This window comes from Cavia porcellus, unplaced genomic scaffold (genome assembly GCF_034190915.1).
Source record: "Cavia porcellus strain 051 isolate PalLab524CR breed Dunkin Hartley unplaced genomic scaffold, mCavPor4.1 scaffold_40, whole genome shotgun sequence".
Taxonomy (NCBI): domain Eukaryota; kingdom Metazoa; phylum Chordata; class Mammalia; order Rodentia; family Caviidae; genus Cavia; species Cavia porcellus.
Genome location: NW_026947523.1, coordinates 283,787 through 303,278, shown reverse-complemented (window position 1 = coordinate 303,278; position 19,492 = coordinate 283,787). Strand labels below are relative to the sequence as shown.

The 19,492-nt window shown below is 50.9% G+C and overlaps 2 protein-coding genes across 8 annotated transcripts; both read right to left on the bottom strand.

Annotated features, from left to right (window-relative positions):
• Window positions 1-4,919: 4,919 nt before the first annotated feature.
• Window positions 4,920-13,898, bottom strand: Cpt1b (carnitine palmitoyltransferase 1B). 2 transcript variants are annotated; one of them, XM_013153614.3, is made up of 19 exons: window positions 13,746-13,898; window positions 13,007-13,173; window positions 12,571-12,710; window positions 11,858-12,035; window positions 11,536-11,637; window positions 11,207-11,344; window positions 11,038-11,115; window positions 9,910-10,017; window positions 9,751-9,835; window positions 8,959-9,154; window positions 8,462-8,647; window positions 8,009-8,114; window positions 7,814-7,930; window positions 7,345-7,509; window positions 7,130-7,264; window positions 6,877-7,029; window positions 6,271-6,384; window positions 5,593-5,685; window positions 4,920-5,446 (listed from the first exon to the last, which is right to left on the bottom strand). In XM_013153614.3, the coding sequence occupies exons 2-19, from the start codon at window positions 13,145-13,147 to the stop codon at window positions 5,363-5,365; spliced, it is 2,319 nt and encodes a 772-aa protein (XP_013009068.1). In that variant the 5' UTR covers window positions 13,148-13,173; window positions 13,746-13,898; the 3' UTR covers window positions 4,920-5,362. The 2 variants fall into 2 exon arrangements, with proteins under 2 accessions (XP_013009068.1, XP_003461607.1); XM_003461559.4 differs by having other exon boundaries at window positions 13,636-13,892.
• Window positions 13,899-14,189: 291 nt separating this feature from the next.
• Chkb (choline kinase beta) lies at window positions 14,190-17,732 on the bottom strand. Of its 6 annotated transcripts, none has more exons than XM_004999710.4 (11): window positions 17,222-17,727; window positions 16,850-16,958; window positions 16,406-16,583; window positions 16,173-16,320; window positions 15,885-15,980; window positions 15,672-15,730; window positions 15,505-15,586; window positions 15,265-15,373; window positions 15,033-15,136; window positions 14,682-14,763; window positions 14,190-14,481 (listed from the first exon to the last, which is right to left on the bottom strand). In XM_004999710.4, exons 1-11 carry the CDS (start codon window positions 17,443-17,445, stop codon window positions 14,407-14,409), a joined length of 1,266 nt encoding a protein of 421 aa, XP_004999767.1. In that variant the 5' UTR covers window positions 17,446-17,727; the 3' UTR covers window positions 14,190-14,406. The 6 variants fall into 6 exon arrangements, 5 of the variants coding, with proteins under 5 accessions (XP_004999767.1, XP_003461606.1, XP_063099971.1 ...); XM_003461558.5 differs by having other exon boundaries at window positions 16,173-16,306; window positions 16,470-16,583; window positions 17,222-17,726; XR_010045791.1 differs by having other exon boundaries at window positions 14,408-14,481; window positions 15,008-15,136; window positions 17,222-17,732.
• Between the last annotated feature and the right edge of the window lie 1,760 nt (window positions 17,733-19,492).

The following is a 19,492-nucleotide window of genomic DNA, read 5'->3' as shown; positions in this document are numbered from 1 at the left end:
TTGCGTTGATTGGCTGGCCGCAGGGTGAAAGGGGCGGGGCCTCGGGCTAGCAGACCCAGGTGTGGAGGAGGCCTGATGGCATATGGGAGCACAGAGCTGCACCTCTTCGCCTGACAATTATGTTCTTCCCTTGTCTGTCTATGTGTAAGGCTGTGCGCCAGGGCCCCATGTGATCACGGTATCCCTAGTGTCCAGAACAGCACCTGGCAGGGAAGGTGTTCCCGCCTCAACGTGCGCTAATGAATAGGTGGAGGCCCAGTATGTCCATCTTCACAGCTCATATGGTCAGCCTACATTGCCAAGAGCACTATGTCTCACAGAGGAGGAAGCCAAGGGTCGGGGATGAGGCAGAGCTCCCCAAAGGTACACCAAGCTGGAAAGGGCTGAGCACTGGGTCCAGCCTGGGTCGGCCAGGTGTTCCTGGTCCCTGGGCAGTGGTGTCAAATAACTAAGTGAGCACAGGCAAAAAAGGCTGCCCAGCACGTAGGAGCTGGGCACATAAAGCTCCAGATGGGTAGAGGCTGAACAGAATGCAGTCCAAGCCCTGCTCTGTTCAGAGGGTGCTGGGTGCTGCAGAGCATGGTAAGCAGAGGAATGGCACCTCTGCTGGAGGTGGTTTGGGTAATGATGGAAATATAGACAAGAGAAGGCCTGATCTGGTAGAGAGGAGTACAAAGAGCCAAAGCCATTTAGGAGGTAGACTTGACAGGTCTTAGTAATAGGGGAGGTCGGGAGGACAAGGAATGAGTTGGGGCTGGAAGGTGACATCACAAGCTGATATGTGGACTAGATTGAGAGAAAGTTTGCAAGGCAGTTAACTTTGAACAACTTGTGTTTGAAAGTACTGGCTATCTTGGGACCCTTGTACCTTCCCTCAAGGATTCTGATTCTTTTTTTTTTTTTTTTTTTTGTCTTTTTCCTTTTTATCGGTACCAGGGATTGAACTCACGACTGCCTGCTTGCAAGGCAGGTGCTTATGCCGCTGAGCTAAATCTCCAGCCCCTAAGGATTCTGATTCTTAGCACACCGACTGCAGAGGAAGAAAACAACTGGAGTGAAGTCAGACTGTTCTAGACACCCCGTGAGTGTTAGTGTATCTATGTAGGAGACTGTCGCCTGGGCCATGCCGTCTTCCGGAAATGCCAGGCTTCTGCCCCTTGTGAACCTTGTTTTCTGGTTGTCCTTTCCAAAATGTGAACTTTCATACTTCTTCTATTTGCCCACACAGCCTAGGGCTGATTTATAGCACTTCAGAAATACATGAGTCAGGATTAACTCAGGAAAAATAGGCATTTACTAGGCCTAGTGTGGGCCCAAGACTCCAGTCAGAAAGTGCACTGAAAGTAAAGGTCAGGGTGTGGGAGAGAAGACTCCAGCAAGGTCAGTGTGGCTGGAGCATGAGTAGCCTTGAGTACCCTGAGTGGAAGAGGGAGGTTTGCTACCTGAAACAAACTGCAGAGTTCAGGCCATGAAGGTTTGAGTTCTTTTTTTTTTTTTTGGAACCGAGGATCGAGCTCATGACCTCGCACTTGCCAGGTAGGCACTTATGCTGCTGAGCTAAATCTCTGGCCCTGAAGGTTTGGGTTCTTAGGAAGTTCAGATGTTCGTCTGGCCTGTCCATGACCTTGTGTATCTGAGACCAGACAATTTCCCCAAATGTTTCGATTACAGCCTGGGCACACAACCAGACTATGTCTCCTAGATTCTCTTGCACTGTGTCCTGGTCAGTGAGATGTAGATAGAAGTGCTCTGCCTCACTTGTGCCCATCAAAACCTTTCACAAAGTGACCCCTCACCCTTCTCTTCCTCTATGTCCTTGCTCAGTGTTAATGCTGGAGAAAGGGTCTCTGCCAGCCCAGCTCCTTTAATGATGATATGGAGTAAAACCCCCACATAAACCCCCCATGTCAGCCAACTAGATTTGATCTGAGCAAGAGTTAAACTTTCATTCTCTGAAGCAACAGAGATTTTAGAATTTAGGGTGAAGGGAGGGTAGGGGAAAAGTGTAAAAGAAGAATTTGTTAATAGCTGATGATCTTATCTAAGGCAAATTTTGCTAGCCCATGAAGACATAAAGGTTGGGCTCTGGTGGATTGTCACCAGAGGTTTATATCCTGGTTTAGCTCTATGGTTACTTTCCTCACTTATTTTAACCAAGAATAAGCCTGATAAAAGAGCTTTAATGATTGGTTTTCAACATTAACTAACAGCCAGCTTGTTTGAAACTTTTTTTTGCTCTTCTGAGATTGAATGAACAAACTAGTGCTGGGTAAGAAACCTATTGAAACCTAGACACTTTTTAAGGGAAGATTACATAGGCACTGTGAGAAATAGAAGTCTATGAAAATATTTTGGAAGCCCAAGAAAGTTCTGATATGAAATGTATCATTTTGTGAGCAAAGTTGTACTTTTATATACTCATGGAGACTCAGAAGTGGTTAGGATCCTTGGAAATTCTTTTGATTTTAAGAACTTTTCTTGAGGTATGTGTGTGTGTGTGTGTGTGTGTGTGTGTGTGTGTGTGTTTGAAAATAGTGTCTCACTATGTAGTTCAGGTTGCCTTGAACTCACCATGCAGTCTAGGCTGGCCTCAAACTCATGGAGATTCTCTTGCCTCAGCCTTCTGAGTGCTGGGATTATAGGGGTGTACCACCATGTCTGGCTCCTTTTCTTTCTGTCTGCCTTTCTTTCTTTTCTTCTCTTCTCTTCTCTTCTCTTCTCTTCTCTTCTCTTCTCTTCTCTTCTCTTCTCTTCTCTCCTCTCCTCTCCTCTCCTCTCCTCTCCTCTCCTCTCCTCTCCTCTCCTCTCCTCTCCCCTCCCCTCCCCTCCCCTCCCCTCCCCTCCCCTCCCCTCCCTTCCCCTCTCCTCTCCTCCCCTCCCCTCCCTTCCCCTCTCCTTTCCTCCCCTCCTCTCCCGTCTCAGAAGTTGGATTGAACCCAGGCTTTTGCATTGAACTATATCCCAGCCCGTTATTTATTTATTATTTACTTATTTGTATTGTGACAGGGTCTCAGTAAGTTTCTCAGGTTGAACTCAAAACTTATTCTGCCTCAGCCTCCCAGAGTTCTGGTATTACAGGCATGCGTCACCATGCCTGGCTACACAAGGTATCAACTACCTTAAAAACTGTTATAAGGAGCCTAGCTCTGTCCTTAGTTTTTTAACTTACATTTTTGCATCTATGAGACATTTTCATGGATTTTTTATAGGCAGGTCAATTTTAACATTTAAGAAACTCTCATTTAATTGCCCAATCACCTAAAATAAAAGATGCGAGTTGTCTGGTACTTTTATGTCAGGCTTGTCAGTCTGCTTTGGCATTCTCAGCTCCTAGGTCTCCAGTACTATGGAATTGCCTTACGTTAAGCCTCTCCATGCTCCCACCTATGCCAGTACTACACGTAGGGCCCGGAAAGTCCTCCTGCTTCTTCCTTTTATCCTTTCAACATGGTTAGCCAGAGCAATTCCCTTGAAATTAGGGCAGATTTTGTACCCTTTCCCCAGACTCGAACACCTTATCCCACCACGAAGCCAAGTCAGAGTCTGGTCTTTAAGTCCTCTTCCTTCTCCTCGCCCCTCCTGCCTGCCTCCCTTCACACCAGCCACACCCTCCTGTGCTCAGTCTCCATCACCGCAGGGGCCTCACAGTTTCGGCTAGTGCTATCCCTTTGCCCAGGAGTGCTCTTTTTCAAGTACCCTTCATGAAAATGTGACAGGGACAGGGCTTCCTCCCTCCTCCCCTTCAAGTCTGTAGCCAGTGGCCCCACTCAGGAGGGCTTGCCTTTCCTACCACTTGAAGTTGTCACCCACTCCTCCATTGTCCCTTCCTTTATTGCTTTCCCCTTGGCACTTACATCCATCTGCTTACACGTCCCATGTAATGTGCACATTCTTTTAGCCACTGTCTCTATTTTTCTCTGGACTCTAAATCCCAAAGGCCGAGTTTGGCAGTTTTGTCACTGCCTGTTGCATGGCTGTTTCTAGACGTCCTCCCAAAGCCTCATGTAGTCACAGGTGGAGTTTTCTCAGAAGTAGTTGCATCTAGAGTGTGCGGTGCTGAGATTAATCTATGGTGCAGGGTGAGGGTCAGGGTACTAGGATTAAGGATGTGAGTACTACCTATTCCAAGTAGCCTGATAAGCTAAAAGGGGCAAAAAGACACTGCTAAGATCCCTTGCTTGTTTTGCTACCTTCTGTCTGCCATGAACTGTTTTCTGCAGAGCCACCTTGCATTGGAGCCAGGTGATTATGGAGTAAAACCTGTACAAACTGATCTAAATAAATTTTTCCCCTTTTAACTTTGAGTGTTGGATATTTTGTCTCAGCAACAAGAAAGTAACTACGTAACTGCCACATCCCAGAGCCTTGAACACTGCAGGCGCTGGGTAAGTACTTGCTAAATGGGTCATTCCAAAAATCCTCTTGGTTTCTGCCAGCTACTTTATATCATAGTGATTTCACATGAAATAGAGAAACACTGGTATTCACCACTGATCTCCAGCATGAGCTTATGTATGTGGTAGGTGGTAGGTGCTCAACACACACTGGTTCCTAAGTGAAGGCCCAGAATTGAATCTGATGCATTTCTGGGTCCCTGGCTTTTAGAGACTGCTGAGATCTGGATTCATTCAAGCAAGCAACAATAGTAATTGAATGTCAAGCTTTTCTTTTCTTTTTTTTTATTACTTCAGAATTTATTTAAAGGCCGGTGGAATGTGACACTTTTCATAAAAATTATTTGGAAACCTAGCCTGAGTGAAGGAACATGTCACTCTGGGTTATCTCAGAGTGTCCTCACACATACTGTCATGTGGCACCCAGTCTCAGGCCTGGGATTGATTTCTCCCTGGCCCTGGTCATAGAGCAGGCAGGTGGGACCCAGTCTCTACAGACATACAGAAGTGGTTTCAAGGAACACGTAAGGTTTGGAAGCAAGAATTTATTTCAAGTGCACATGATGGTATGCATAGCAATCTCAGAGCCTCATCACTGAGCAGAGATACAGTCACAAGTCCCTCATGAACAGTCTCCCAGCCCCTTTCTTTGCCATTTTTCTGAGCTAGGGAAGGAGAAAGGCCTTCTAGTTCCCAAATAAAACACAGGTGCCTAAGGCTGAAAGAGAACTACATGGCCTTATTTTTATTATTATCTACCAAAACAAAAATCAAAATTCATCCCTGTTCCAACCCCACCTTCACCACCTGGGCCCTCAGGAAGCAGCATCTGCCTTGGGAGTCCTGGTTGCCAGAGCTGTCCTTGGAGCTAGACACCTGTAGATGGCCATCCCTCATGTCTACAAGCCCACCACAGCCCCTTCCTCCATGCCAGGGGTACAAAAAGGCAGCTAGCATTTTTCTAGCCTTCAGTTGTTAGCCTTGGGAACTTGGAAAAGATCAGCGATGTCCAGCAGGGCTTGGCGAATATGGTTCCCAAAGCGCTGAGCATTCTGTGGGAATTGAGAGCTTAGGCACACCTTCTGGTGACCTGCCACCATTCTCTCTCTACAAAGGACCCTTCCCCATTCAGAGTGTGCTCCTAAGCTGCCCTGGTGGCAACCCTCTACAGAGCTGAGCAGGAGCAAGGGAGACTCACCGTCTCTGAACTTGAGAACTTGCTAGAGACATGGAAGAAGATAGTGTTTTCACCTGCAATCATATAGGAAACCCCATAGCCATCATCTGCCACCTGAGGAAGAGGTAAAAGGGAAGATGAAAAATGACTTTGAAGAACTGGAAGCTAAACTCATTGTATTTGGTCATCCCACAACAATTGTAAGAAGAAGCTCCACCCCTAGATGCTGTATTCTTCCTGAGGTCAGCCTCCCTGGCAACCCAGGGAACTGTGAAGACAAAGAATGGTTCCGCTAATGGTTCTGGACCTTTCCTAGGGATCTAGGATTCCTGTTTTCCTCAGGGCGCTCATAGTATAGACTATTTCCTCTCCAGAGAGGCCTTTTGACAAACTAGGCCATGTGCATGTCTCAGCAAGTTTCATGCAAAAAAGCAGGACATCTGTGGAATCATATTTCACAAAGGCCCAGGGTACTGGCCTGACTTGTGGGCATAGTCATATTCTAGCAGGGAGGCGCCTGAGATGGGTGGTTTGGGTCCTTGTTCATGTGGGCCGACTGTTACCGTTCTGCTGTTGTGCAGGTCCAGGACTGTCCTCTGATCAAGGTGTCCTGTCCCCATCAAACCCGACTATGGTTCTCATTCTCCATGGAAAGCCTGGGTCCCAGTACTGCCCAACATTCCCTTCAGGGATACTCACAGGGCCAAAGCCACCTCCTGCAGCCAGGTGCTTGGGATGCTGGTTTGGGTCAAACATATGGATCTGGGACTGAGGGATCTGGCTTGTGGACAGGCGCCAGGGTTCCGAGAGCACCTGCGACAGGGAGGCTGAAGCTGATCAGATGCTAAGCACTCGGCATGCAGCTGGCTGACTGGCAGGACCAGAGATCTGTTCTGTGACAGTCACTGAGTGTCCTGTGGGGGATGGACAGGCCCCCTGGTCCTCAAAGCCTTTTAGTAGCTCTTCAACATTTGCACAGACTCATCCACCTTGCTAAGACCTGTTTGACGCACTGTGCGTCCCTCTGTTCTGCCATCACCTCTTTTCCTTCTCACTAGCACTGTCACTACACAACAAGTTGTACATTGTCTGTTTGCCTTCACAGGAATGCTGGTTCCATCGGAAGCACCCTGTTCCTGCTCGGTCCCAGGACTGCAGGCCTGGGAGGGCCATGGTATAGGAAAACTGGACCTTGTCCTCCAGGCAACTTCAGGAGAGTCAGTTGCAAATGAGCCCCATTACAGAAGGCTAAGTCCCTGGACCTGAAGACAAGGGAATGAGGACATACCCATCAACCACACTGACCTCTGCTAGGAATGGGGAGCTGACCCCCAGGTACTTAGAGACCAAATAAAGGCAGAAGAGGTGCCTGTCAATGCCAGCACCCGTCATGGCCAGGCGGTACATGTTTTGGTGCTTCTCAGAAGCTTTCCGGAAGAGATCTTGGAGGTCTGCTTTCTGGGAAGGGAGAAGTAAACGAGTAAAGAGTGGCCCTACAGCTTGAGGTGGATAAAAGGTGCAGGGAGGTGCAGAGAAGGGAGTGGTGAGGGGGCCTCACCATGTGGGACCCCTTCATCATGGCCTGCACAAAGGCTGTGGACTCGCTAGTACAGGAACGCACAGTTTCAGTTCGTCCTTCCCGGAACATTCTGGTCATTGAGGCCTCATAGGTCAGGCAGAACTTGCCCTTGTCCTGGGGCAGAAAGGGAGTGAATCTAGCAGGTGGATCCCTGAAGCTGCCCTACCCACTCAGTAGCCTAAGAGTGCTCCTACCCGGAAGTGAGCCAGCTGCAGGGCGATCTGTACAAAGGCATCAGGGCTGGTCCGACACTTCTTGATAAGGCCTTTGCCAAAGGGCAAGAACTGGAAGCAGTACAACTCCACATCATCCGCCAGCACCTTGGCTACCTGGTAGGAACTGTCGATGACAGCCTGGCACTGCCAAGACATGGAAAGAGTCACCTGTGGGTACAGCTCTCCAAGCAGGATTCCAGGTCATATGTAGGAGGCATGAAGTTTGGTTAACAGAAAAAGGACAGAGTGAGCCTAACACCTTCCAACCTGGGGACACAAAGGGCAGAGCCTAGAGGGCAGAGAGAAGCACTGGTCTTCTCTGGGGCTATTCTGAACCCTACCTGGCATCTTGAGAAGCCCCTGTCCCCTCCTCCTGAGGACCATGCTAAATGTGAGGTTGAAAAAAGAGGGGAAGGCACAGCACCTCACACTGTCCTGGCATGCATACCTGCTTAGGAATATCCCATTGGAGCCTCTGAGGAGGAGCCAGCATCAGATTTGGTTCACCCATGCAGTGCCCAGTCTCTGTGTAGCCCAGGTGGAAGGTATCAGTGCCTAGGACAAACTGTGGGGAGGAAACTCAGCTAAGAATCAAGCCTCAAGGCAGTGCCAACCCTGCAGAGCCCCTGTTAAGGCCTGTTACCTCCCAGAGATGCCCAATAACAGGGGCATCTGCCCATGCATGTTCTGTATTGAGGCCCAACACACCATTCTTGAAGGAAATAAGAGTGAAAGACTTGTCAAACCACCTGCAAGAGTAGACACAGGGATGAGCCAGAGCTGAAGACATGGGACCTTAACATACAACACTAATGATCACCAACCTAACTCTCTAACTCTAACCACTAACCCTGATCCCAAGCCCAACCCCTGATCCCAAACTTAACCACTATTTCTGCTCTCCAGTGGTAGCCCTGACTGTAACTAATAGCCATAATAGGAACCTCTACCCCACCACTGAACAGTAAAACTGCCTAACCATTACTAGGACACTAAACTTCTACTTTAATTCTCTAGCCCTAATAGCAACCTTTAACCCTAAACCCTGACCTGCAACCTGAACCTCAACATCTGACCATGGAGCTAGGACACACACCTGTTGTAGCAGTTGCCGTGCAGCAGGGCCTTGCCATATAGGCTGAGGCTGGCCTCGTCATCAGGGCTGTAGCAGTGGGATTCCTCATCCAGGGCCACAAAGAAAGCAGCACGCTCAATGGCATCTAGAGAAGCCTTGTTCTTGCCAGAGCTGAAGAAGGTCTGGCGTGCTTGCGCCCACTCTACCCTGGAGGCACATGGGAAGCTAAGTAGTAAAGCCAGTGTGTACCTGAGATGAGGTTACTCCAGGATGGACAGGGTGGGGTGGGGTACCTGGCTTTCCTGGAAGACATCCTTCCAGCTGGCCACCAACTGTCAGGTGGATGATGCCAGCTCTCTACTGCTACTACCACCAGGGCCTATCAACACACATGTCCTTCATGCTGCCCTTGGTTGTACCTTTGGCGCCCACTCCCAGGGAGACAAGAAGGGCCAGGTTACCCTTCTCAAGGAGCCTTGAATCTAGACCAAGACAACCGCTCCCCATAGGGTTGATACCTTCCTCCTGCAGTGAGGGCTGCCAGCTTTTCCTCCCCAGGCTGAGGTGGAGAGGGGTCATCCAGGATCCTCTGGAACTGAAGCTCCAAGTCCCGAGGCTTGAGCAGGCGAGAGCCCTCATAGAGCCACACCTTGAAGAAGCGGCCCTTGTGGTAGACAGCCACGTGCCTGCTCTCTGCAAGGTGCTGCAACACATCTGTGATGGCCAGTTGATGGGCTAAGGTAGGGCCTTGGGGAGCACATGCCCTACTTCTGAGCCCTGCAAAGGGTCTACCTTCCACACATAAGTGGTCCTGCAAATTGTGCTTTGCCCAGTGTCTGGCTTGGCCCTTCCTTCCCTTGGCAGGGGTAGATCCTGTGTGCTAGGCCAGGGCCTGAGGTGGGTGTTCCCCTGATTTCTCACAACAACACTGTGAAGTATCCCAGGAAAAAGCCTATGTGCACTCCCCAAGGAGGCAGGGTCAGAAACAGGGAAATCAGTTTCCTCTGCCAAACTCCTGGTGAGCTCCTCCTCCCTCTTCTGTAGGCTCCATGAAGAGCAACTTTTGCTTCTCCTGAGCCCCACTACCACACAATGCTCCCTTCATGACTTCCCTCCCAAGATGAGAACTTTATCTTACTAAGTGCCTTGGAGTCCCCAAAATCAGCATCTTGCTATACATAACAGATTCTGGGGTTTGTTACAAACTACTCTTCACAGGTTAACCACCCTGAGACATTAGGTGTCATTAGTACGTAGTAGGGCACCTGGCCGCAGTGGACCCAGAGCTGGGGCTTGGTTCTACTGTGTACCTGTTTCTTTGCCAGGGATGCGAGTGGTATTGAACATCCTCTCCATTTGGTAGCAGCACATGGGCACAATGCCTAATGCCATCACCTGCAAGGAAGACCCAGCATGGTTCAAGCCCTGGCCTTTCCTCTCCTCCCACACTCAACCCTGATGTCACTCACAGGCTTGATATCTTCACGGTCTAGTTTACGGCGATACATGATCATGGCGTGGACAGCATTTCCCAGGCGCGCAGCCTGCACGTCTGTGTTCTTGATAAGCACAAGATCCTATAGACAGTGTAGAGCCCACAGGGCAATGACCATTGTCTGGGTGTCATCTGGGTCTCACCAGCCTAAGGATCAATTTATCTAGAGGCCTGGGCTTGCATTGTCTCTCTCTAGTCCATCTTGCATGCTATCAGGGTGAGCTTCCAAAAACATATAACTTGGACATGCTTAACTATATATGTAATGTATAATTTTGTATGTATAATGTATAACGTTGCTCCAGCTTTGACCACAGCTGTTTTTTTTATAACTATTTTATTTGTTCAAATTTTGCTTATATTGCTTCAAAGAAAGAGTTCCACAACTAAAAAAAAACAGCTTAAAACCTTTGATTTAGAAAGGAAGTATCTACATTTTTGAAAGAACTGTTTGTGGAAGATGTGAATTCCAGCAGGAGTGTGCTTCTGACAGTAGAAGACAGACTGGTCACTAGGCACCAAGAGACAATGAGGAGACAGTCAGGACAAGGGCCAGTCATGGGGGGTGACTTCCTAGATACTAAGAGATTATAGAAGCTGGCTCTATTCTTGTGGTCTGGCTCTACAGAGGGACAAAATGAGGCATGTGGGACCAGGGATATAGCTCAGCAGCACGGCACCTGAAGTACAATGTTGTGAGTGCGATCCTTGGTACCAAAATAAACAAACAGACAAAAATAAATAAAGTGTGCTGTTTAAAAATGAGGCATGTGTTAGAACTTTGCCAGGAAACGGTGTTAGGATAGCCAGGAACTTATGACTGGGATGCCAGTGAGGGAACCATGGAAGGAAGTGACACAATCTGAGTGGGGCTGGTTCAGCAAGCTCCGAGAGATTTCAAGGCCATGGGGTCTTGGAATTCTCCTTATCTCAAGGATCTTCCCTGCGCCCACGCTGCTTCTGGACTACTCTTACTTCTCCTTTTGCCTCAGATCTTACATCACAGCATTCACTCACCCATGGGAACCACCACCAGGGCTCTGAGGATACTGCAAAGACACAGCGAGCACACACAAGAGCCCTGAGAGGCTCTGGTTCTTACCATTACGTAATAGTTGCTGTTCACCATGAGTGGGCTTCTGCCTCTGAGGTAGACGTACTCTTCCCACCAGTCACTCACCTGTGGGTAGACGGAAGGTCAGAAGTGGGAGGAGGCAGCCAGGCCATCGTCAGGGGAAATGGGTAAGATGGAGCTTGGGAGGCAAACTTACATAGTTAGTTGCCCACCACGACTTGAGTATCAGGTATTTCTGCAGCCTGGGGGCAGTCTTGTCCTGGAATTCTTTGGCCAATGTCTCCATGCGGTAGTATTCCTTGTCCTCCAGCAAGGGCCGCACAGACTCCAGGTACTGTTCAGCCAAGTGGGGATTACCATGGTGCTGGACATTGCCGACTGCCTTGATCTTAACCTGTTTCCTATCTTTCTCTCCTCAACCCAGCCCTATCACTCTCAAACGCACTATTTACAGGCAACTGGCATCTGTGTTTAGACACGTCCTCAAATTTAGCCTCCCGTGTCCAGCAGAACCCAGGCCCTCACCCTATGAATTGTGGCTGGCACACTGGGCACAGGAAGCTTCGGAAGAGATGTCTGGAAGCTGTAGAGCATGGGCCGCTGGCTGGACAGAAGGCGGACACAGATCTGGGGGTATAGGGTACAGTTTTAGAGGGGATGCTGGCAGGAAAAATGGACATAAACCAGAAAATGACTGAGACCCTCAGAACCGTGTCAGCCCCTTTAGGCACAAACTGAAGCACTGGGCACCAGCACCCAGTCTGCCTAAGCCCTCCTACTCAGAGCCCCAAGTGAAGCCCTGAGGGAGTCAAGTCAAATGCCTGCACCCTCCAGTGCTTCTGCTCACAGCCCAAATCTTGGTGAAGCGGCTGGTCTTGCCATGCATCTCAAACATCCACCCGTGGTAGGAAAGCAGCAGCTTCAGGGTTTGGCGGAATAAGAAGATGCCTGTCACCCAGACCCCAGTGGAGAAGATGGCCATGCTGAGAAGTGCCCGGGTCTGTGGGGTCTGGTAGGGGCCACATCTATTGGAGAAGGAGGGAGGTTTACAGGGGTTTCCTTGAGGGAATTCTTTTCTCTCCCACTTTTTCCCCTCAATACTAAGCATTGAACCCAGAGCCTTTACACTGAGCTACATCTCCAGTCCTTTATTTATTTAGTTAGTTAGTTGCTTTGAGACGGGCTATCACTATGTAGTTCAGGCTCACCTTAAGCTCACTACACAGTTCAGGCTGGCCTGAACTCATGGCAACCCTCCTGGCTCAGCCTCCTGATTGCTGGAATTAGAAGGGTAAGCCACCACATCTGGTGATTTGGGGAAATTCAGACTGCAGTTGAAGGTTACGAACTATTTCTGGGGAGTTGCTGAGGGGTAAGACCCTCTCTGGGCATAGTCAGATCTGAATCATGAAATACAAACTAACACAGAACTGGGACGATGATGGCCCCTGTGGGAAGGTTGCTCTGGTGGCCACCAATGGCTGTGGCCCTGTATCTGGCCTTTAGAGCTGGCCTGGTCTCCCCACTCTGCCTAACCTTTGTGCTCCCCCAGCTTCTTACCTCTCAGGGAGGTACCTCTGGATACAACAGACCAGCCCCAAAGAGATGTCCACTTTGCAATAGGAGAAGCCCACTGTAGCCATGACAACGACCAGCCAACTGGTGGGGCTGCCAGGGTACACACCCCTAAGAATGCCATTCTGTGGAACAGAAACAGGTACTGTTGTGGAGCAGGAAGCTGAGGTAATCAGACACCCTGGAGTCCTGGCAAAGACCCCTTAGCCTTGACCCATCCACCTTCTGTGCTCTTTCTTCCTAGTCCTCCTCACAGATTTACAGTTGCACACCCCATTACTCACTGTTCCCCACCACACCTCCAGCATCTGCTCTGGTTTCTCCACCTACCAGCACTGCCAGCAGAAACTGCGACCCTGTCATTGGGCAACAGCTGACCCCACATGCTTGCTGGGAGAAAGAGGAGGCAACTTACACCAACCTTAATTCGAATCAGGCGTTTCTTCCAGGAGTTGATCCCGGACAGATAGATGTGTTTCAGGGCTTCCCTACTGAGCCTGAAGTCCACCCCATCTGGGGTCACAGTGAACTGGAAGGCCACAGCCTGGTGCGCTTCTGCCATCCTGAGAGCTGCTCAGCACCGGTGAGCTGGGCAGATCGGGGTGAGGCCAAGATGGGGTGGGGAGGGTGGTAGCTATAGGCTCAGAAGCCCCTGCCCTGGCATGCCCCCAGGTGGAGAACCCACCCTGCCCTAGCCCACCACAGCCCTCCCTTGCCCCACTAGTGGCCGCCCTGCCTGCACTCCCACCGCCTGCCAGCACACCAACCCGCCCTGAAGCCAGAAGCCATGCACTGGTGTCTGGCCCTACCGCAAGGGTCAGGGATTCCAAGGAGGTCAGGCCCTTCAAAGCCCAGAGCCCCAAAGACCATAAAGGGCAGCCTCCGGGCAGGGGAAAGGCACCCCGGGAAATGAGGCCTCGGCATGGGAGGTTCTTGCAGAGCCAGGGCCATGGTGTAGGACCTGACTTCCACGCTTTTGTGCTAGGTTTGCAGCCAGGACAGGGGAGAGGGTACAGTGGCAGGGGCGGGTGTACCAGGACCCTAACTCACGGTTCAGATTGCTCCTGTCTGTGTATAGGACACGCCACTCTGGCCGGCGTCCTCACGTCCTTCTGGCCTGATCACCCCAGCCCCGCCCTCACTGGCAATCTGATACTCACAGCCAAATTGGGGTCGAAAAACAAATGCAGAGTAGAAACCAGAATCCCCTCCCCTCCCCAGCAGGAATCAGGAGGACTGGGCAGGGTTCTCACAGCTGAAGGCTGCAGGAAAGTGGGAGTCTGGGGGGGCGGCCTCAAAGGATCTCACGTGAGGATGAGCTAAAAATAGTCGAATGTAGGGAAAAGGTCACTGATATGTCAGCTGTGTGGCAAGTCCCCAGATTCTGGTCAGGGTTGGCAGTACCAGGACCCTCTTTGTAACCCCCACCACTCCCAGCCTGCACTGCAAGTTCCAGTAGGTTAGGTTTAAACTGGAGCCAGAGGAGAGGGCTTAAGGGCAGAGGATCCCAGTGAGGGGAGCACTGAACAGACTGGTCACTTCATCTGTGTGGATCCCGGATATAGCATTTCTGCCACTTCTGAGCAGCACCAAGACACAATGGGTGTGAAGGAACAAACTCATTTATTAAGGTATACAGCCAAGGGGCTCCCGTCTCCCTGCTTGCCCCAGAGACCTGCTCAAACTTGCAGAAAGGTCGGTCTCCTCAACCACTCTCTCACTCAGGGACAGGCCCAGTCCCCAAGGTTTCTTGCTCTCAAGATTCCCCAAGGTCCTGCCCTGGAGGCTCTAAGAGAAATCCAAGGACTGAGGGTTGGACAGTCAGGAGGATGAGTGGACGCTGGTCAGCTGCCTCTTCTGCTGGAAGTAGAACTGGAACCGAGCCTGGGCATATTCCTAGGGAAGGAAGCCCACCCCATAAAGTGATGAGAAGGCTTAGGACCAGCATGCTACACCCACCTTGGCTGCCCTGATTTCCTACAGGACATGTAGCTCTTTTTTAATTTTTTTTTTTATTCAAAACTGTGCTATTAGGTCATGTAGCTGTTGCTGCTTCTCAGTCTACATCTAACGTACCTTTCCCTTGGGCTACTTACCAAGTAACCAAATTCTATGGTGGACATGGATGCCTGGAGGATGGACCATAGACCCCAAAAGAAATGGGATGCCAAAGCATACCTGGGAGTAGGGGGCAGGAAAAGTAGGAGCTTTCAAGATCACATTTGGTATTACCTGGACCTCCACCCCAGAGCAGTCAATTCCCAGAATTCTAACCACTCCACTCATTGTCCTAATCTCTACCTTGTCAATTCTTCCAGCTCTCAAACTCTTCCTCTTCCCAGCCTCAGACTTCACCTTCCGTCTCTGCCCTACTCTGCACTGGCATCTTATGTGGGCCCCTTTCTTCTATGCACTGCCTTACCCTCAACCTGCTTTTCCTTCCTCACCGATTGGCCTCTACCAGCAAATCTTCTTCCAGTTTTTTCTGCTCCTCTTGAGCAACAGTCTTGCCTTTTTTTACCTCTGCTAGGTAATGTCGAATAAAATGGAGCTGAAATCAATGACAAGAATCAGAAATTCAATGACTCAGTTATTATCTTCCCTGGCCATTCCTTCCAGCCTTGACCTCCATCCTCCCGCACAGGATGAGTCTCGATTCTTGGCTCCTAGCTGGCATACCTGCTGTTCCCGAGTGGGGTAGTCTGTGGGTTGTGCTTTGTAGAAAGGCCATTCCTCATGAGTATAATCGTAAACCCACTCACAAAAATGGTTCCCAATGTCAAAGCCCCTGAGGAAACAAGGTAGATGTTCAGTCCCCTGATATCTGGAGCAGCTGGGATGGAGACACGAAGGTCTGATCTACTTTTTCAGGGCCCTGTGGGAACAGGTCCATACAAGACTACCCCCACCCCACTTCACCTGTAGTTGTAACTACTATACTCAAAATCAACCAGCATCAGGCTGTCAGCATGTTCGGGCTCTGAAAGCAACAAGATGTTCCCTGGGGAAACAAAGTGGGGTTCTGGTCACTTCGAAGCTTTCTGGCCCTTCCACTTTGGACTGAGAGACTCAATGTTTTTTCCTACCTTCCTGGATGTCATTGTGGCAAAAGACCACTGGAGATGGGGTAGAGTCTAGGAACTTCCTGCAGTGATAGAGGGGATTGGGTCCTGAGCAGAAGTGACTAGAATCACCCTCATAGGCCAGGCTCTGATCCCACCCCTAAACACAGGGAGGGCAATGCTCCTGGAAGAGGTGCCACTTCCTTCACCTCCCACTCCCATCCTGTCTGCCCTCACCTAAGGTTGTCCATCTCATCCTTCAAGCTGTACATCTCTAGCAGGTTCATCTGTAGGAGAGTAGTAGAAGGCAGGTCCTGGATCTGCTTTAGGTACCTGAACCCAAAGAATAGGATACACCTCAGTCTGCTATTCATCCTACCCTCTCTCCTATCTGTACTTCAGGCTAGACTATGTTGCTTGTTTTCCTGTCACTGTGTGACTTGGTTGGCAAACCTAATCCACTCAACTGGAAGGGTGACACAATCATGGTTCAGTTTGGGTATGCAGATTCCAAACCGGACTCACCGCTCCATGGTCCCAAATAGCCAGCGGGGTTCTTTCGTGAAAGGCATCTCCATGCCATGGAACCGGGCCATCTTCGTGGCAATGGCTGCTGACAACACTGGCTCTCGAAGCTCTTGAGTTTTCAATGGCCGGCTCTGCACCCAGGAGCCTATCAGGGTGGTGAGGGGGCTGGGGCAGGAGGGGGAAGGGATAGTAGAATGGAGGGGATCAAGGTCTTGGGGAAAATTCCCTACCTGGGGATGTGGAGGAAGACACTGGGGGAGGGAGACAGGGATTGAGGAAGGACAGGGCTCGTACTGGGAGGTACTGTTCCAGCCGGCCCTCTGGAAAGACTCCATAGAGTTGAGGCCCCAGCGACCGCTCTGCAAGGATGGCAAACATCACGCTTTCAAGTACCAAGGACTCCACACCCTGTAGGAAGATGGATAACAAAAGGGCCCAAGTCAGGGGAGGCCAGAGCCTAATGTGCCAGGGCACACAGAGGAACATCTGCCTTTTCCACCCACTACAGCTGAGACTGGGTTCTACTCTCTGAAGGCTAAAGAGCACAGTCTCTAGGATGATAAGGTACAAGTAACTTAACCCCGGAGCTTCAGCGCCAACTACGCAATCAAGACAACACTACCTCCCACTTACTCCACAGGTCACCGGCCTAGGCGATTCTCACCCCTCCTCACCTGCAGGATGGCCCCATACAGCCGCAGCAGCACCTCCCGGGGCTCCTCGCCAACGCTGGGCAGGTGGTCCGGGAGCGAGCAGCGGAAAAGCAGGTTGCTGAGGCCTCCGCTGCAGACCCCACAAGCGGCGCGTTCAAGCCCGGCTCGGGGGAGCCCAATCAGGGACTCCGCCTCCCACCAACCACGTCCCCGCCAGACCCCCGCTAGCCCCGCCCCAGCCCGGCCCAGCGCGGCTCCCGCCTCACCCCGGCCCCCAGTCTGCTCCAAGCTCGGCCACTTTGGGGCTGGAGAAGCACTCAATATCCTGCTGACCCCAAGAGTGTCCCCTAACCCTGACCCGCGCGCAGGAGGGGCTGACTCTTGACCTCCCACCTCACAGGGCAAACCCTCAGCTCTTCGGGACGCACTCGGCGCCAGGCCCCGCCCAGGTACTCGCGGCACCATTGGTAGGCTCTGCGTTCAGCGTCGCGCGACAGCGAGGAGGAGCGCCTCCGGTTCGGGGTCGCGTTGGGGAGTTTAGTCCACCCTAAACTGTCCTTGGCCAGGTGGCCGCTGATAGCCCCGGCTCCGACCACAGCTGTCCCATCTGCTGCCATGTTGCTGTCTCCGCAGGGCCCAGCGCCCAACCGCCCTGAACTCCCTTCGCGCGGGCTCGGTTCCTTCCGGCCGCGCTCGGTGCTGCTTCCTCCGGCCCGCGTTTATTCGGCTTTCGCAAAGATGTCCGGTTCTCTCCTTGAGCCCGATCCAGGGGGCTGTTTCCTAACGCCAACTCAGCCTCTTTTGGCCGTGCCCCGCCCTGCTTGAGGAAAAAACCAATGGCCTCTTTCCCTGGGGGGCGCGCCCTTCGCACGCCTTTGGAGCGGAGCCGAAGCCAGGAACCGAGAAAATAGTATGAGCCAATCAGGAGCGTCGGGAGGGGTTGCGCGCGTCACGTGACGGACGCAAGCTCCGCTGGGTCTGCCGGAGGCGCGCGCCGCGGAAGTGCAGTTTCGTGGACTACTGCGCAGACTCCTTTTCCGGAGGGATTTAAAGACACCCGGGTAGTGCTAAGCGTGGTGTGTTAGGCCTGTACACCTAGGGCCCCGGAGGCTGATTGTTGTGAGTGTGAAACCAGTCTGGGCTAGCAAGTGAACTGCGTAGTGAGACTTGGTCTCAGACACACGCATACACGCACGGAAAACACCCAGGTGTGTGAGAGACACGTATTTAGGGTGTGGAGACTAGGGACACATGGCAGGTTCCTAGCAAACACTCGTGGGTGAGTGAATGAAAGAATGGTGCCCTTGGGAAAATTCTGAGACCTCAACATACCCTTAAACTCCTAGTAGCCTCCAGGCTCCCTTGTCAGTAAAGATACCTTTGAATGAAGAGGCCTTTGCTGTCCTGCTTGAAGCTATTGCCTTCACTGTCTTTTTTTGCCTCCAGACTTAGGGCCAGTTAGACCATGCAGCAGACACTTAAGACTTAGGTGGCCCTGGCCCAGTGGACAGAACTCAGCCACACCTCCCAGGAACAAGGCAAGAGTTGCAGCCAGGCAGTTGATCTTCGGTGGAGGGATCTCGGTGCACTTTGGGTTAATAGATAGGCATTGAACTAGCAGATTGGAATGACCTGGCAAAAATGAAGACTGGGTACTGGGGAGGCTAATGTCAGTTGCTGCGGAAGAACATGATGATCCCCTACTCTGTTTAAATCTGTGCCAGTTCTGAGACCAGAGCTTATTGCTAGAACAGGAAGTGTGGTCTCTAAGGAAGCAGCCTACCTTGTTACCATAAATATGTATAAAAACTATTTTCCCAATCCTTCCCTAAAGGTACCTAGAACCACCATTTAAGTCATTTAAATTCAAGTAACTAATTTACTTTGTACAAGAAACTACCCAAACCTATCTGCTAGGATTATTTCCAAAAGATGAAAAATATTTCCAAAAGATGAGAAGTATAAAATAAAAAGCGGCCTTTATTCTGAGAACAGGGAGAGAGATGACTGGCACCCCCACTGCTGGCATCCTGCATCTCTCCAGCAGACACGTGGCGTGGGGGCATGTAAATAGCCTCGGTTTGGGGTGGAACCTAAGGCGGGCATTAGGGATGTACTGGTAGCCCATTGGTCCTAGGTTTGGCACCATATGTAAATTTCCAGGGGTGGGAAGATGGTGTCACAGGTAACTTCCTAGGGGCAGGGAAGATAGGGGCTTCCTGCTTCCCGTTGTGGTTTCCTGGCTACAGTGTCCTGTCTGGGCCAAAACCCTTTCACTATCAAGGTTAGATATGGGCTCTTTCTGTAACACAAGTGACCCTTGAGGTTCTTGGGGTGAAGGACTGCTAGACAATGAGAAAATAAAGAAGAGACAAAGCCGGGGTAGGGTGGAGCCTTTATTCCTCCTGATGGGAGGAAAGGTACTGGCTCCTCACTGCAGGGGTGTTTATTTAATACCTTTTAGCAACTTAAATGTCATGTGACACCTTGTCCTAGCAACCCACTGTTAGGATTGTCTTGGGGGCAGTCTTCTCTGTGCTGAAGCAGCTTCTTCAGATGGCTTGCCCCGGGTGTTCTTTGTTCTTGGCATGATCAGGTTCCAAACTTGTATGTGTGGTTGATTTTCAGGTTCACTAGCTCCCAACAGGCTCTTCGCTGGCATGA

What these genes read in the sequence shown, in the direction of transcription:
- Chkb (XM_004999710.4), bottom strand. Translation starts at nt 17,445, where the DNA reads ATGGCAGCAGATGGGACAGCTGTGGTCGGAGCCGGGGCTATCAGCGGC. An exon ending in CCACAATGACATCCAGGAAG is followed by an intron (nt 15,587 to 15,671) that starts GTAGGAAAAAAC and finishes TTGTTTCCCCAG; the next exon opens with GGAACATCTTGTTGCTTTCA. An exon ending in CCATAGAATTTGGTTACTTG is followed by an intron (nt 14,482 to 14,681) that starts GTAAGTAGCCCA and finishes TTCCTTCCCTAG; the next exon opens with GAATATGCCCAGGCTCGGTT.
- Cpt1b (XM_013153614.3), bottom strand. Translation starts at nt 13,147, where the DNA reads ATGGCAGAAGCGCACCAGGCTGTGGCCTTCCAGTTCACTGTGACCCCA. An exon ending in GCTTCACCAAGATTTGGGCT is followed by an intron (nt 11,638 to 11,857) that starts GTGAGCAGAAGC and finishes CTATACCCCCAG; the next exon opens with ATCTGTGTCCGCCTTCTGTC. An exon ending in AATGGGATATTCCTAAGCAG is followed by an intron (nt 7,510 to 7,813) that starts GTATGCATGCCA and finishes ATGTCTTGGCAG; the next exon opens with TGCCAGGCTGTCATCGACAG.